The sequence below is a fragment of the Silene latifolia genome, chromosome 1 (genome assembly GCF_048544455.1).
Source record: "Silene latifolia isolate original U9 population chromosome 1, ASM4854445v1, whole genome shotgun sequence".
NCBI lineage: Eukaryota > Viridiplantae > Streptophyta > Magnoliopsida > Caryophyllales > Caryophyllaceae > Silene > Silene latifolia.
This window is the reverse complement of record NC_133526.1, coordinates 1,946,471-1,961,518: the sequence shown is the minus strand read 5'-3', so window position 1 is coordinate 1,961,518 and position 15,048 is coordinate 1,946,471. Positions and strand designations below refer to the sequence as shown.

At 41.8% G+C, this 15,048-nt stretch overlaps 2 protein-coding genes across 2 annotated transcripts; one reads left to right on the top strand and one right to left on the bottom strand.

Moving 5' to 3' along the window:
- The first annotated feature begins 721 nt into the window (after nt 1-721).
- On the top strand, nt 722-1,411 carry LOC141643260 (ethylene-responsive transcription factor ERF037). Its single transcript, XM_074452368.1, has one exon. The coding sequence runs from the start codon at nt 733-735 to the stop codon at nt 1,327-1,329; it is 597 nt and encodes a 198-aa protein (XP_074308469.1). The 5' UTR covers nt 722-732; the 3' UTR covers nt 1,330-1,411.
- A 1,076-nt stretch (nt 1,412-2,487) lies between these two features.
- On the bottom strand, nt 2,488-7,126 carry LOC141592271 (putative glycosyltransferase At3g07620). Its single transcript, XM_074412871.1, has 6 exons — nt 6,900-7,126; nt 5,482-5,923; nt 5,253-5,383; nt 4,195-4,543; nt 2,972-3,723; nt 2,488-2,884 (listed from the first exon to the last, which is right to left on the bottom strand). Exons 2-5 carry the CDS (start codon nt 5,887-5,889, stop codon nt 3,037-3,039), a joined length of 1,575 nt encoding a protein of 524 aa, XP_074268972.1. The 5' UTR covers nt 5,890-5,923; nt 6,900-7,126; the 3' UTR covers nt 2,488-2,884; nt 2,972-3,036.
- Between the last annotated feature and the right edge of the window lie 7,922 nt (nt 7,127-15,048).

Genomic DNA, 15,048 nt, shown 5'->3' with positions numbered 1-15,048 from the left:
GTTTGCAGGCTATCGCGTACACCCGCGGGTTTACCCAGTGCGCACTGAAGGTAGTGGCTACGGGTTCCCTCGTTACCAAAAAAAAAAAAAAAAAAAAAAACTAATGGGTTTAATTGGACTTTTAATGGAGAAATGGTATGAATTTATTATATAAGAAAAATGGTTGATGTTTTAGTTTCCCGGCTATTGTTTATATAGATTTAAGTTAACATCCCTCTCTTAATTATACATTATACATATATTAATATAACACATTTGCCTTTTTAATTGTACATCACACAAATGGTTCTAATGATTTAGCGCTGCCACGTGTCACAATATTATGCTCAATCTAGCATTTTTATATTATTATATAAATAGATTACAAGTATTTTTCTAACATTATTTTAAAAACAATTCAAGACAATAACTCCTCGTATTAATCAACTTACAAATAAAATCAATCAGCACGTGATAGGTAATTTACAGGTGATCATAACATCACTCGAAAATATATTCCATGAAGATATCTTACAAAAGTTGAGCTATTAGAGTAATCATCTCACATAATAACGAGCAGAATGTGTTTTCTTTTTGACGTTATCATTCCCCTAAATTATTAACCCGAAAAAGACAATATTAAGATACACACTTTATTAGTCCTACACCTCATTTTTGTCTCTTTTTTTAGCCTTCCTCCTTTATATACTCACTCCATGTAGTACTATAGTATTCCTCCATACAAACCATTATATGGAACAAACCTCTTCCTCCTCTACTACCAAATTCTTCACTAAAAGGCCAAGAGAAGGTAAAACTCTCAACGATAGTCGGAAAAGATGCAAGATAGTTAATAATGGAGGCGGTTTTGAAGGGAAGCAGCCTACGTATAGGGGTGTGAGGATGAGAACCTGGGGTAAATGGGTGTCTGAGATTCGCGAACCAAGGAAGAAGTCGAGAATATGGCTAGGGACATACGCCACGCCTGAAATGGCTGCTCGAGCCCACGACGTTGCGGCTTTAGCCATAAAGGGTCACAATGTATTTCTCAATTTCCCTGAATTAGCCCATCTACTGCCTAAACCAACTAGCTTGGCTCCTAGGGATATCCAAGACGCGGCTTTTAAAGCCGCGTTGGATTTTCCCAGCGAGCCAAGCAAGTTGTCCAATGACTCCACTACTACTACTACTACAACAACAACAATTACCACGACATTGTCGTCCTCATCATCTTCTGCTAATGATAATAGCTATGATCATCTTCGTAATGACGATTTTGATGATACGATATTCTTTAACTTGCCAGATCTTTTCTTAGACCTTGAAAATTTCATGGAGTTTAATTTATAAATTAATTAATTAATTAATCAATTAGCACTTATTGTTGTAGTGTTGTACATACCTTCTGCTTTGAACTTACTTCATTATTCAGTCATGCATTTTGCTACTTTTGTTCTTGAATAATTAAGGATTATGCAAAATATAGGAATGTTTTTCCTACCTAATTACCATTAGCTTACTTTTCATAATGAATTTATGACTGTTTTTGATGTTCCAAAATAAAACACCGTTTCGATCTTTTTAGTGTACCTTATATTATTACAAAAAAAAAAAAAAAAAAAAAAAAAAAACTAAGTTGAAATCCTGGCTCCGCCACTGGTCGCAGCTTATGAAATAAAACCCTGGAATTCTCGAAACAATTTTACATAATATAGATAAATTGTTTCAAATGCATTAATGATGGGAGACAGATTAAGAAAAGAAGAAAGTGAATTATATGCAGAAAACAAGGACTAAAGAACAAAAAATTAGAAAAAGAAATCAAAGTCACCATTAAAAGATTGTTACTTTAATTAGAGAAATAAAACTTTGAGTACAAGCTTGGCATCAATTTACTACTACTGTTAGATATACTTTATTCTTTTAATTAATTAATTTTTCTTTTTCGGAAAGGTTCGAAAAATTAATAGGATCCAAAGAAATATGGAAAGAATAGCTAATATGTGGTTCTGTGAAAATACATTCATATTCAAGTTCGGAAAGAGAACTTTGTCGTCCTTGTGTTCCTTTCCGAGTTTCAGAACTGAACTGAACTAAGCCGAATGCTGCAGAGGTAGAATATCTGTTCAATCTAAACCCAAATGGTTTGATACACAGTAAAACAGACATTATACATCCTGCAATCTTGGCTGGTACCTGCAAAACTACAGTCCTACCTATCGACGAGATTCTTTTTCCGCCTACAACAGTGAATAGCTGCAGATGTTAGCTAACCTAACTGGTGAAGTCATTGAGTAGTCAGTACTCAGTAACTAAGTACTAATGACCTAGGTTCGAAAGTCGTCTACTTTAGACCGGAAAATAAATCCTGCACAAGCAGCTACTACTTTCCACAGATTAGAAGACGACTAGACGTGTATTCAAAATCGAAACAATTTGTAACAGATTTCTTACTAAGCATTAAAGGATGGATCCAGCAAAACACGACTAGACGAGTACTCAAAATCGAAACAATGTATGTAATTTATAGTTATAAGACTGTAATATACATCAAGATTTACAACATTGACAATTTCTGAACAAAAGGCGTTTTCTCATATCCCTCACCCCACAACCAACTTCCTGTATGTAAACTGTAAAGTATTTGAATGTGATTTTCTGTTGTTTCTACACATGATATTGACAAAGGTTACATACCTAAACTCTGGTAAACTTCACAAACTGATTAAATGACAGTCTCACTCGTATATGAAGCAAATAAATCACCTTTATGTATTCTTCTTTACATGGTATTATTGTACAGCATCATCCTTGACATGATTTCCCATCAGGCTTCTACGTGCTTGCTCTTCAAAAATGAATTTGACGATGAACATTCTGCTCGCTAGTCGCTGGTTCAGTCTTCCTGCAAGCATGACCTTAAATTTGAGATATACTGTGCTAAAGAATTTAACATAAAAAAAGGGATCAAGGTCTGGTTTATATAATTTACCTCTCCGGACCGCCTTAAATGTAAAGACCTTGCAGGAAAAATATAGAGCGAACTGTCAAATCGTGCTACTCGGGAATTTGAATCTGGTTAAGTCTGCTAAGCCAAATCGAATGCAAAATCATGTGGAATACATCATATTTAACAGGTCTTAAATTCCAGAGAAAATGTCTTTGCAACATCTTCAGGTTGGCGAGCATTTTAAGGTACCGTCTGAGAGGTATAGCCTCTAGAATCTTTTTGAGCTCGGGAATATCCTTCTCGGCCACTATGACAGAAAACGCACTCCAATCAAGGACATCATTGAACGGAGGGACAAAATTGTCGGCAATAATCACAGGGACACACTCGTAATATATAGCCTCCACAATCCTAGGGCTATTGACTTCAAACCCCATAGGGCAAATGCAAAACTTGCTAGATTTCATGTGTTGAACATATGTCATTTGCCTCGATACAGTGCGAGGAAGGGGTCCATAAATCCGCATTTGATCGTCTTTGTTATGCCAGTGCTTTAGGAGTAGTGGCCGGACTCTCCCGTGCATGTTACCGGCAAAGAAAGCGAGAATGGAACGTTGAGATACTCTTATTCCACCCCCAATATTCCTAAGTGGCTTTCTCGGTCTTCTTATGGTGGTTTCCGGAAGAGAGACATCTTTTCCAGACTTGAATATTCCTTCAGATAGATCGGCATTACATAGAGCTTTTATAGTGTTCGTGATTAGCTCCTCGTGTTCCTTCAATGTGTATGGACCCTATAAACAAAAAACTATTCATGTCAACAGAGGAGGCAAGATTAAAGAAAACCAAGAATCCCAATGCAATATGAAATGAACTGTATACGATCATGTTTTCTGTCATCTCGATTCCCTTTACAGTCTTTCCTTAGGAAAGACTGTCCCATGCTAGAATACGGCCGAGCTTCTAAGTTCATAAGGTGAGATGGCAACTTAATCCTAAAATCACACTCGAAAGCTTAAATCCTCAAATTGTCCTGCCATGAGACAGTAACACAGCTCCACAGTGGTTCCTGCCAGACGTACGCAACCTTACCACTATATTAACAACATATAGAGGCTTTTATTGAGCCATTGTGCTTGGCAACGGAGAGAAATATAAATGTTAAAACTAAAAATGAATAAGATGATCAGAAGTTGAAATCCTCAAAACAGTTAAGCAGGCAATCTGATGATGATGCATTTGCAAAGTCAGGAGTAGCTACATACCCAGTCATGGCAAGCCACCAGAAAGTGATCAAAACCGTGAGTGCGGTTCCAGAACGGATATTTTGCAGCCAGTGAGTTGACATAATCCCTCAGGAAAAGAGAAAGAGGGGCTAAATTATGAGACCCCTCAACATAAAGAGCTTGCTGAAGCTGGCGTGCGCTGTATGGTAAATAAAACAAATGAGCTTTTTCAGGGTCTCTGGTCACAAACTGCCTGTTCTCATGCATTAACTTCATGAACCAGCCCTCAGATGCGTATATTCCACTAAGATGAGGTTCATGGAATATTGGTGATCGGCCGTCTGGGTATATGTACACTTTAAGTATAAGTTCCATCAGCTCATAACTCCTGTTGTAGACCATAAAAATGTCGATAAGTACATCAATCCTATAAATTTTTCTTACTACTTGACTACTATCTTGACGGGTTTCCGTTCATGACCATTACCCCAGTGCACTAAAAGAGGTTCCTGTTACAAACAAGCTCGGTAAGGGGGCGTAGCGGCGTACATATGCAGCCTTTCCCTTGCAATAACAAAGAGACTATTCCCAATCGGCCCTTAGCCGATGATGGACAAACATTAACATTATCACAATCCATTTTGCTCTATTCCATAATCATCCATGGTAAAGAATGAGAGTATTTGAGAAATTGGAAATGCAAAGAGCAGACAACCATTTATTGCCTCGTAAAAAAATATTACTCCCTCTGTCCCGGTCATTTGTTGTCGTTTTCCATTTTTGGGTGTCTCAGTCATTTGTTGTCCTTTCTATTTTAAGAATGAACTTGATGAGTAATTTAATCATTCTCATTCAACTTGTCCCACTTGTCATTTAGTTATTGGCCCTTTCCTCTTTTCTTGGTCTTTGTGCCAAAACGAAAGGACAACAATTGACAAGGACGGAGGGAGTAGATGGTTTTAAGAGTCATTTTAGTTCGTTTATAATCCCATAGCCAAAAGAACAGATATTTGCTTAACTATTTAACATACAGATAGCCCTTAGAAAAAAAGTTGCAAGGAATTCTAGACGGTACAGTAAACTAACGAGTGGTATACCTTTGGAAAAGAGTAACATTCCGAAAAATAGGGGCATAAAGATCAGTATCCTCAGCAGACACTTGGGGATACTTCAATTCCTTTCTGGCGTACAGGAGAGCCTCGTTTGGTGATAAGGACCAGACATGTCTCTGCACCGAAGGAAGGAGTAAAATGTAAGCAGTGTGAGGAAAACATCAATCCAGCATTTTAACAGGAAAAGACCAAAAGCATAGAAAACCAAATAAACCTGCAATGCTGTTGGTGGAGTTCGGGGAACGGGAGGAGGGAGAGACACAACTAACTCATCATCTTCCCGTTTCTTCCCCTTTCTCCTCCCCCTCCTCCTTCTAGACGGCCTAGTTCTTTCCTTGACGGTTTCCACACCCCGTATAAGTTCACTTGAGGAATTCAATGGAATAGGTAACGCTATTTGACGTAATGGCCAATTTCCTCCATGTCCCAACCTCAGTTGCAAAGAATTACTCGCAGTTGAAACTCTAACTAGTGGTGAATGAAGCCATATCAGAAGCGGAAAAGGAAGAAGCGTGATTTGAAGTATGAGACCAAGTGTTGTTGTAATTGCTACTAAAACAAACAGCTTTTTCCAATCAAATTTGTACAATAATACAATAAGACGTATTACTATTCTGTTCATCTCATTTCTTTGTATTGCGCCCTCCAAGAACTTCCTGAAATTATCACAAACACAGCAAATCTAAGAGCAAGTTACATATTTCATTTCCTTATTATGTGCACAAATTTTGGTACAGACAATGCGGAACCAGGTTCTGTAGTTAGTGGGGACGAACTAGTAGTCCATTAGGGTACACAACAAGGGCAGTCGGTCCCTAGTTCCGCCACTGCTTTGCTCAGTAAATGAATGGTGTCTAACCTTAAACTCGGCCTACTCAAGTCTCGATTATTACACTTGCCTCTACATATTTGTGCTTTAAGCTTCTAATACTCCGTACATTGCTAATACTCAAACACTCAGTGGCGGAGCCAGGATTTTAAGTCGGCGGGGCGAAAATTTTCAGCGGGGCGGAAGGGTAATATTATAAGAGGACCTTGAAAAAATTCGAAAATTTTAACTAAAAATTTCGAAATTTTCAGCGAGGACAACCGCCCCTGCTAACCCCCCGCTCCACCACTCAAACACTAATATAATGGTTGAAGCGCTACCCTACTCAATCCGAGCTGACTAAATTCTACCCACTCTGTTCCAATCGTTTATTTACCTTTTTATTAAAATACTCCTAGCAATGAAAATAAAACGTAAACAAATGACCGAGACAAAAGGGTATGTCTTTTTTTGTGATCATAATAGTGTAACAAGTTGACATTTTGACAATTCTACTGAAAAGCTTAGAAAGCGAGTCTTGAGACAATCTTACATGTGACACTAAATCGCTTTATATATTCATCATTTCTAATGGCTAATGGGCAAGTCTAACATGTAACACCGTCTCATATAATGCCATTTTCTTAGGTTTTTGTTATCGAGTAACTCTTCTGAGAGACCGTATCAGATTAACACATTGTTTACCCTCAAATTATAATTACACAAGCAAGAAATATACGAGAAATAAGAAACTATCATGCAACATTAGACAAAAAAAATTGAAAAAAAATACAAATAAATAATTTAAGAATCGCAGAACTTACGAGAAATAAATGGATGATCCCCCTTCAAAATACCAGTATGAATTGATTTTTGTTGAAGAAAAAAACCAAGAAATTAAAATTGGTGGTAATGAATTGAATTATAAGGAGTATTAAATTAAAAAGAAGAAATGATGAGGAAATTATGAGAAATTTGGGAAGGTGGAAAGAAAATAGAAAGAAACCCGCGGCTTTGCTGGTTAACGGCTGTCGACAGAAAAAGTTTCAATAAACATTCGTGTAATATTCATCTTATATACTCCATACTTAGATCAACTGCTAGTTGGTAGACTTGTCAAACAGGTCGGATTGAGTACTTGAGTCATATATAGATTGGTTAAAATGTTAATCTTTATAATGGATAATAGATATGAATTAGAGATATACTCTCTCCATACCAATCCAAAGGTAATATTGATTTTTCACACTTGCCGAAACACGTTTTGCAACGTAAATATTTTTAGTTACACATTATTAAAAATTATAAAAAATTGATATTCTTGTAACATTCATGACGATAAATCAAACAAGATCTCACATAAATAATATCGAAGATTCCTACGACCATAAATAGTGTCATTTTGGTCAATGTTACCTTTGGATTGATATGGAGGAAGGAGTATAAATTAACAAGGATATAAAGTTAAGGATAGAGTTAAAAAAATAATATAATAATTTAATTTAATATTAAATTTTTTATTATATTTATTAAGGTATTTATGACAAAATTATGCGTAAATTGTTGTAATTAATACTTGTTTTAAGCTTTTTTTTTTCCTTTTTGGGACCTTAAATACAGCCCTAAGGGTTGTATATATCATTCTCGTATCAATTATATCAAGTGGTTCTTATAATCATGTTAGTAATTAAAAGTATTGTAATTAATTTTTAGTCATTATTTTACATTTCATAAATAAATACTCCCTCCTATTCTTAATAATCCTCCCCTTTCATGAAGGGCACGGGAATTAAAGGAGGGGAGTATTATATGGTAAAGTATTGTAGTGGGGTATGAGATTGAAGAGAGGGAAGATATTGTGCGATTAAAATAAGTGTTATTGTGGAGTAAGGAGAATAAAATAGGTATTGTTGTGGAGTAAGGTGATTAAAATAAGATAAAGTATAAGTATTGTGGGGTATTGTTGTGGGGTGGGGTGATTAAAATAAGTATAAAAATTTGCCAAATAAGGAAATAAGGAGAGTATTGTGAATAGACGGAAAAGGAAATAGGGAGAGTTATTTAGAATATGAGGGAGTATTAAGGGTTTATATTCACATTTAACTAAACTTATCTTTAACCCAACAAATCGAACAATTAAGTCCTTGTTTTAATCATAAATCAAAGACTTATGTCGAATTCAGGTCAATCAGGTCACAGAGTTAAAAATTACTGGTCATAATTCTGTAAAAGCGGCCTAGATCACATGAACAAATTAATCATTCATACGAAATACGTTTGTCCGTTTTGTCAAATTGCTGGAAAAATACCAACTGCACATGTAGCACATGGTTAGCTCAAGGGTTGACAAACTACTACTACCAACTAAGTACCAAGCCCTCCAGTCAACGGCATACACAAGAAGACTATTATGTTAGAGCATGTACAATAGAGAGTACATTATCATCCTCTTATTTTTTCTCTTACCCTCTCATTTTTTGACACGTCATTTTCTCTATGACCCACATTCATTTTCACTATGTTCATCCTCTTCTTATAATTTTTGTCTACAATAGAGAGGATCCTCTCATTCATCCTCTTTCATTTTAATTATATTTTAACTTATATTAAAAGGAAACAATAAAATGTAAATATTAAAAATGGAAAAATATGATTGGGTAGTTGGTACAAGGGCCAAGAAACCATTTCTTCTAATTTTAGAGGAAGTAGTGATCATACTCTTGCTAAAAGGATGTTTTATAGAGGTTCCACAATAAGGAGGACCTCCTCTTAGATGAAAGAGAGTGCTAAGAGGAGGGGTAATTCTCTCTATTGTACATGCTCTTAAACGCAAATTTTTTGTTTATGATGACAAAATTAATATCGGCCTAAACTTAAAACGGACTAAATATGATTGATTATAAACTTGGTTCTTGGCGAAGTATAAGAGAGGTGGACTTTATTGCTACTAGAGCTTCTGGGCCTTGCTTATAGTCCATCTAGTTTTGGATGGAACACTCCTATGATGGCCTTGCTTATAGTGTATATCGGGTTTTTAGTTATGATACGACGATAGAGCGTTTTGGGTGGCACCGAAATGATGCGATTAGCTGGTATTGAACTAATATCATCTTCTCACATTCATTATGTAAAGTTAACTAACATAATGGATTTATGGATCTTGTAACAAGTACTCCGTATATGAGAGAGTTAGGGATAAATGGATGATAATAAATTGGGGTGGATCAGTTTTGCATGATCCAAACTCAATCTCATTACTTAGCTGATCATTTGTCTAGATTTAAAGCCAGTTCATAGCCAATAACTCATACTTTATCCAATATATTTTTTTAACAATTCAAATCCTTAATGATTGACCATATAATTCAAAAACCTAATTTAACTATATAAGAGGCATAGTATGACAAAAATTGAAAATTTAGGTAGTATATAGAGGTTACATACTTAAGGTTTTTGATCAGATCATGTTCAGGTATAAATGGACCGATAATGAGTGTTCCGGTCGTAAATCCAGAGCAGATGTTTGATACCACTCGTAGCTAGTAGAATGATGTCCTTGCTAGAGTCCTTCCTGCGGTCTCCTGAAACGATGAACAAACTGAGGGCTCGGCTTTGGCCGAGCGTACTCACTCCGACGCTCAAGTCAGTAAACTTAGAGAGGTAAGATGTTCTGCTTGGCTAAGAGTGTATTGTAGAGAGATAAGGAAGATATTACCAGATGAATAGTGGTTATTAGGTCAATTTTGTGGATCCCTTCCTCAATGAAGGTTGAGGAGTATTTATAGGCATTCACCTTTTGTCACGTAGTGGCCAAGTGGCTATCAGGTGGAAAGACCGTTGTACCCTCGGCCGATGGACCTGTGGCAGGCTCGCCGAGGGTCTTGGACATGAGTACGCGGATATGTGTCCGGCTGGCGGTTACCATCCGAGACTCGGTGACGGGCCGATGGGCTCCATCGGCTAGGCATTTGTCCGAGTCGTTGACTATCTTTGTGGATACCCTTGACCTTGCTCAATATGTTGACTTGGTCAGCGGTGCAGAATATGCCCCATCAATTTGCCCCCAGCGTAGCCTATGCCGTGGTATGGGCTCCGATGTATGTTGAGCGTATATTCTGCGCAATTTATTTTGCAAAAATTTTCTGCGTCGGCTTCTTCTGATGCATCGGCTTGATCATTCGTAGGCCTACCATATCCCCCCTCCACATGGATGCGTAAAGGGTATCCGATGTGGGAGAGAATGATGGTGCCGGCCGAGGCCAGGGCTGAGAGTGCCGGTTGTTTTTGATTGCCCCCGGCCGGTGCTTCTTGGCTTGGTCGATCGTGTGGCCGGCGGAGAGCGGGTACTTAGTAATTTTCTGAGGGAGATGAACAGGTGTATAGATGTGAAAGGGCGTGTTGAATACGCTTGGTCACTGTAGTATTGATTGACATTTAACTGTTGCAACGATTGACATTCCGTGGTTGCATGTCCGACACGTGTACCGCTTTGGCGATTGGTTGACGCTTCATGGGTTTGTGCCCCTGATTGGTCCTTCTTCATGGGCTTTTCCCTATAAATAGGGCAGTTTATTCCGTGATTTTGGCCATTACTTTCATTTCCTCAAATTTTCGAAAATTTTCTCCCAAAATCTTCATCTTTCTAAACTTTCAAGGGCTTTCTATTCTTCAAATCTTCGGTCTTCGATCCGGCGAGTGTATTTCTTCAAGGTAATCAAACAAATTTTCTTTTATTTCGTTGGTAATTTGTTGTGAACATGTCTTCTGCTGATGCTGGACCTAGTATACCTGCGCCGGGGGGTTCCTCGCCGCGTCTAGACGAGGAGGGGATGCTAGAGGCCGTCCCGTTAAGACACTGGGGCCCTAGGTCTCCCTCTCCCGTAGCTGATTTGCCCCTCGCGGAGGGGTTGGAGGATGAGGATGATGCTGATGTTGTTAATGATGATGGTGATAAGAGGGCTCCCGTTGATGGTGGAAGGACGGCTATCTCGGATCATGGTGAGGCTTGCACGACTGGCCTCGACCGTGCATTTACAAATAAATTCGCGAGCAGCTCCGGAGAGACTCTTTTCGGAGATCATTTCTTCTTCGGTGAGGGGTATGAAATTGTTATCCCTAAGGAGGGCCAGGCGGTCTGCTGTCCTCCCCCGGGTCATATCGGCGTGCATATTAGGCATCTGGAGTATGGGCTCCGGTTTCCTCTGAATGAACATGTCATGGCCATCATCAAAGCTATGAACGTTGCCGTGGCCCAATTGCATCCGTTGGCCATGAGGACGATAGTCAGCTTTGTATGGATCTGTCTCTTTAGGGGGGAGGTCCCATCAGTTAACTTGTTTCGTCGCCTCCATAGTCTTCGGCCATCAAAATCTGGCAAAGTGGGGTGGTACAGCGTACAGACGGAGCCAGGCTATGTCACCGTGAACAAGCTTACCTCTTGCAAGGACTGGCAAGGGCGATGGGTGTATGTCCGAGTGCCGGAGGACTACCCATTGCCTCGGTCTTTCCAGAGCCCCGTTTACTTACGGTGTGAGACCCGGGAAGAGTATGAGAGACACGTCTCCCAGGGTAGCAAGGTTAAGATGGACGCTTCGTTTGTCTCTCTTACCTCGGATGAGGAGCGGGCAATGCGGCTATTTGATGCTGAGGAGGGATGGATGCCCCCGACTCAGATTATTCTTCAGGATGAGCTGCTATGCCGCGTCGGCCTCATACCGGCCCTCAGCTGGGGTGAGTGGGGTCGGTGTGAGGCCCACCTTTGCTTGTTATGTTCCTTTTTCAGAGCCTTGTTTCCCTTCCTTTATGTAACCCTTGTTTGATTTCTTGCAGATCGGTTTGGGCGGGATCTGTCTGAGAAGGACTTGAAGAGGCTAGGGCTTGATAAAGACGGGAAGGTTGTTTTTCGGCATCCTACGGCTGATTCGAAAGATCGCAGGCTAGCCCCCAACGAAATCATGGAGAAACAGACGAGGGGGTTAGATCGGGAGACGGCCAAGACACGGGTTCTTGGAGGCGTGCCGAAGAGATCGAAGAAGGCAGCGCCCAAATCGGCGGCGGTATCAACGCCAGCTCCTTCTTCGACCCCGGTGGTCCAGGTTGATCATGTGGAGGTGATCAACGTTACTGAGGAGGAGGCGGCGGTTGCGAAGGTCCACTCTCCGAAGAAGAGGAAAGATCCACCGCCTGCCTCCACCGTTGCCGGGGAGGAACCTGCCTCCGCCAGCCCTCAAAATAAGAGGGTCCGAACTGGTACGGATCTAACTTGTGGTTCGGATTTAGCCGGTTCGTTGGGCGTTCCTGATGACAGACTTTCCGATGTATCGATGCATGGTGACATGGATGCTCTCTGTAAATTTTTTGTAGATCCATCATCGGCAGCCGGCGTTCTTACTGAACGTCAAGCAGGGAAGCAGCCTGAGGAGGCGACTGAGAAGGCGGGTGACAGGAATGTCACCGTTGACTCCACACCCCAGAAGGCTACTCCTTCCGAACTCGTGGCGGAGGGTGAGAGAATATACAAAAAGTTGGGGAGATGGAGCCGTCTAGCCGCCTCCCTCATCATGGAGCAGGAAAAAGCCGCGGCCCAATCTGGGCCACTGATTGCAAAGCTCAAGCTTGATATCTCTGCTGCGAAAGGGGAAGCCGGGAAGGCTAAGCGCGATCTCGGTGCTGCCGAGAAGCGTGTGGAGGAGGTTGAGAAGCTGCTGAAGGCCGAGAGGGCCAAAGTTGAGGAGGCTGATGGTGCCACGGCCAAGATGATGGCGGAGCGGGATAGGTATAAGGAAACCTACGACGTTGTGGTTGCCAAGAGGGATGAGTGGGAGGATCATTCGGAGCGGCGGAGGTGCTCGGGGACACACAGGCTATCCTTGCTCAAAAGGAGAAGGATATTGACATGCTTCAAGATGATCTCCTCCCCTAAAATGTGCGTTCAATTAGGGACCAGGCCGAGGAGGCGGCTAAGGAGGCAATCGAAAGCTCGTGGAGGCGGGCTCGTCCCCGATGGCTTCCCGTGGGATAAGTATGACCAGCTCCTTGATGAGATGGCGAGGGGCTGAAAACAGTGCCAGTTCGCCGAGAAGGAGGAGGCGGCGAAGGCGGCTCAGATAGCGTTGGCTAAGGCGGCTTGTGAGGCAAAGGAGGCCGAAAAGGAGGCTGAGAATGTCGGGCCTTCTTTTGAGCCGGTCACCGTAGACGCTGCTGCCTCTGATGGAGGGCAGCGTCAGGCATAGGGAGACGGGCGGTCGTCACCAGACTCACCCGGCGTCTCGGATAGCCTTAGCTGTTCGGGGGCCAACTATTGAGCCTTTCCTCCCTGCCATCTTTTGGCGCTTCAATTGATATGCTTGTAATCTTTTGCTTTTCTTTTTCCTTGTTTGTAAACAAAAAAAAAACTTTCTTGGTAGGTTGTGTTTAGGCTTGCCCCTATGGGGACGGCCGTCGTCTGTATTCTTCTCTTAACTCTTTTAACAAAGTTTATCCTTTTGGCCTTTGGCTTGGCCGAGGCATTGATCAACCACCTTTGTTTGTCCTTTTGCGTTATTAATTGAGTGCCTTCGTTTTTACCTTTGGTATGGCCGAGGCGGTTTGAATGCACATCTCAACTGAGTAACGTCTTTTATGTACTGACCGATGCGTCCCCGTCGCTCTCGGCCAATTGCCAAGGTAACGGGGTTATGGCTCGGCAGCAATTCTTCTAGCGTACCGGTCATTGTGTCCCCGTCGCTCTCGGCCAATTGCCAAGGTAACGGGGTTATGGCTCTCTAAGAAGCAATTCTTCTAGCGTACCGGTCATTGTGTCCCCGTCGCTCTCGGCCAATTGCCAAGGTAACGGGGTTATGGCTCGGCAGCAATTCTTCTAGCGTACCGGTCATTGTGTCCCCGTCGCTCTCGGCCAATTGCCAAGGTAACGGGGTTATGGCTCGCAGCAATTCTTCACGGTCATTGTGTCCCCGTCGCTCTCGGCCAATTGCCAAGGTAACGGGGTTATGGCTCGGCAGCAATTCTTCTAGCGTACCGGTCATTGTGTCCCCGTCGCTCTCGGCCAATTGCCAAGGTAACGGGGTTATGGCTCGGCAGCAATTCTTCTAGCGTACCGGTCATTGTGTCCCCGTCGCTCTCGGCCAATTGCCAAGGTAACGGGGTTATGGCTCGGCAGCAATTCTTCTAGCGTACCGGTCATTGTGTCCCCGTCGCTCTCGGCCAATTGCCAAGGTAACGGGGTTATGGCTCGGCAGCAATTCTTCTCTTTGGGTGGCAAACTACGGAGGGGATAAGCAGTTGGATGGAAAAACTTGGTTGTTTCTTTATTTAAGATCACGCGTTGGGGTGTCCACATTGGGTTTTGACACCTCCGCCGCTACACAAAGTACTTTCTCAAGTTGTCGGTGTTCCAATGGCTCATCAAAGGCACACCCTCCATATCTGTCAGCCGGTATGTACCCGGCCTCATTTCTTCAACCACCTTGTAGGGACCCTCCCAGTTGGCCGTCAGTTTACCGTGAATATTTCCTTTGTTGGTGGCGGCCGACTTTCTTAGGACTAGGTCTCCTACTTTTAAGTCCCTTTTGTGGACTCTTCGGTTGTAGGCTCTTCTCATACGATTTTGGTATCTTTTGCCAAATTGAGGCGTCTTTGTATCCCGGCCTTCTTCGACCAGATCTAGGGAGGCTTTAAGGCCTTCCTCATTTTCGACATAGGGTTAAAGGTAGCCGTTCGAATGTTGGCACCGTCGCTTCAACTGGTAGGACGCCGGATCCATAGACTAAGTGGAAAGGGGAGTACCCCGTTGCTTCTTTCTCCGTGGTTCGTAGGGACCAGGAGGGCCGGGTAGTTCGTCGGCCCACCTTCCTTTAAGGTCTTCCACTGTCTTCTTCAAACCGTTGAGGATCGTTTTATTGGTCGCCTCACTTTGTCCGTTGCTCGTGGGTGGCAAACGGAGGAGTATGCGTACTTGATGCCAAGCTCTTCTAA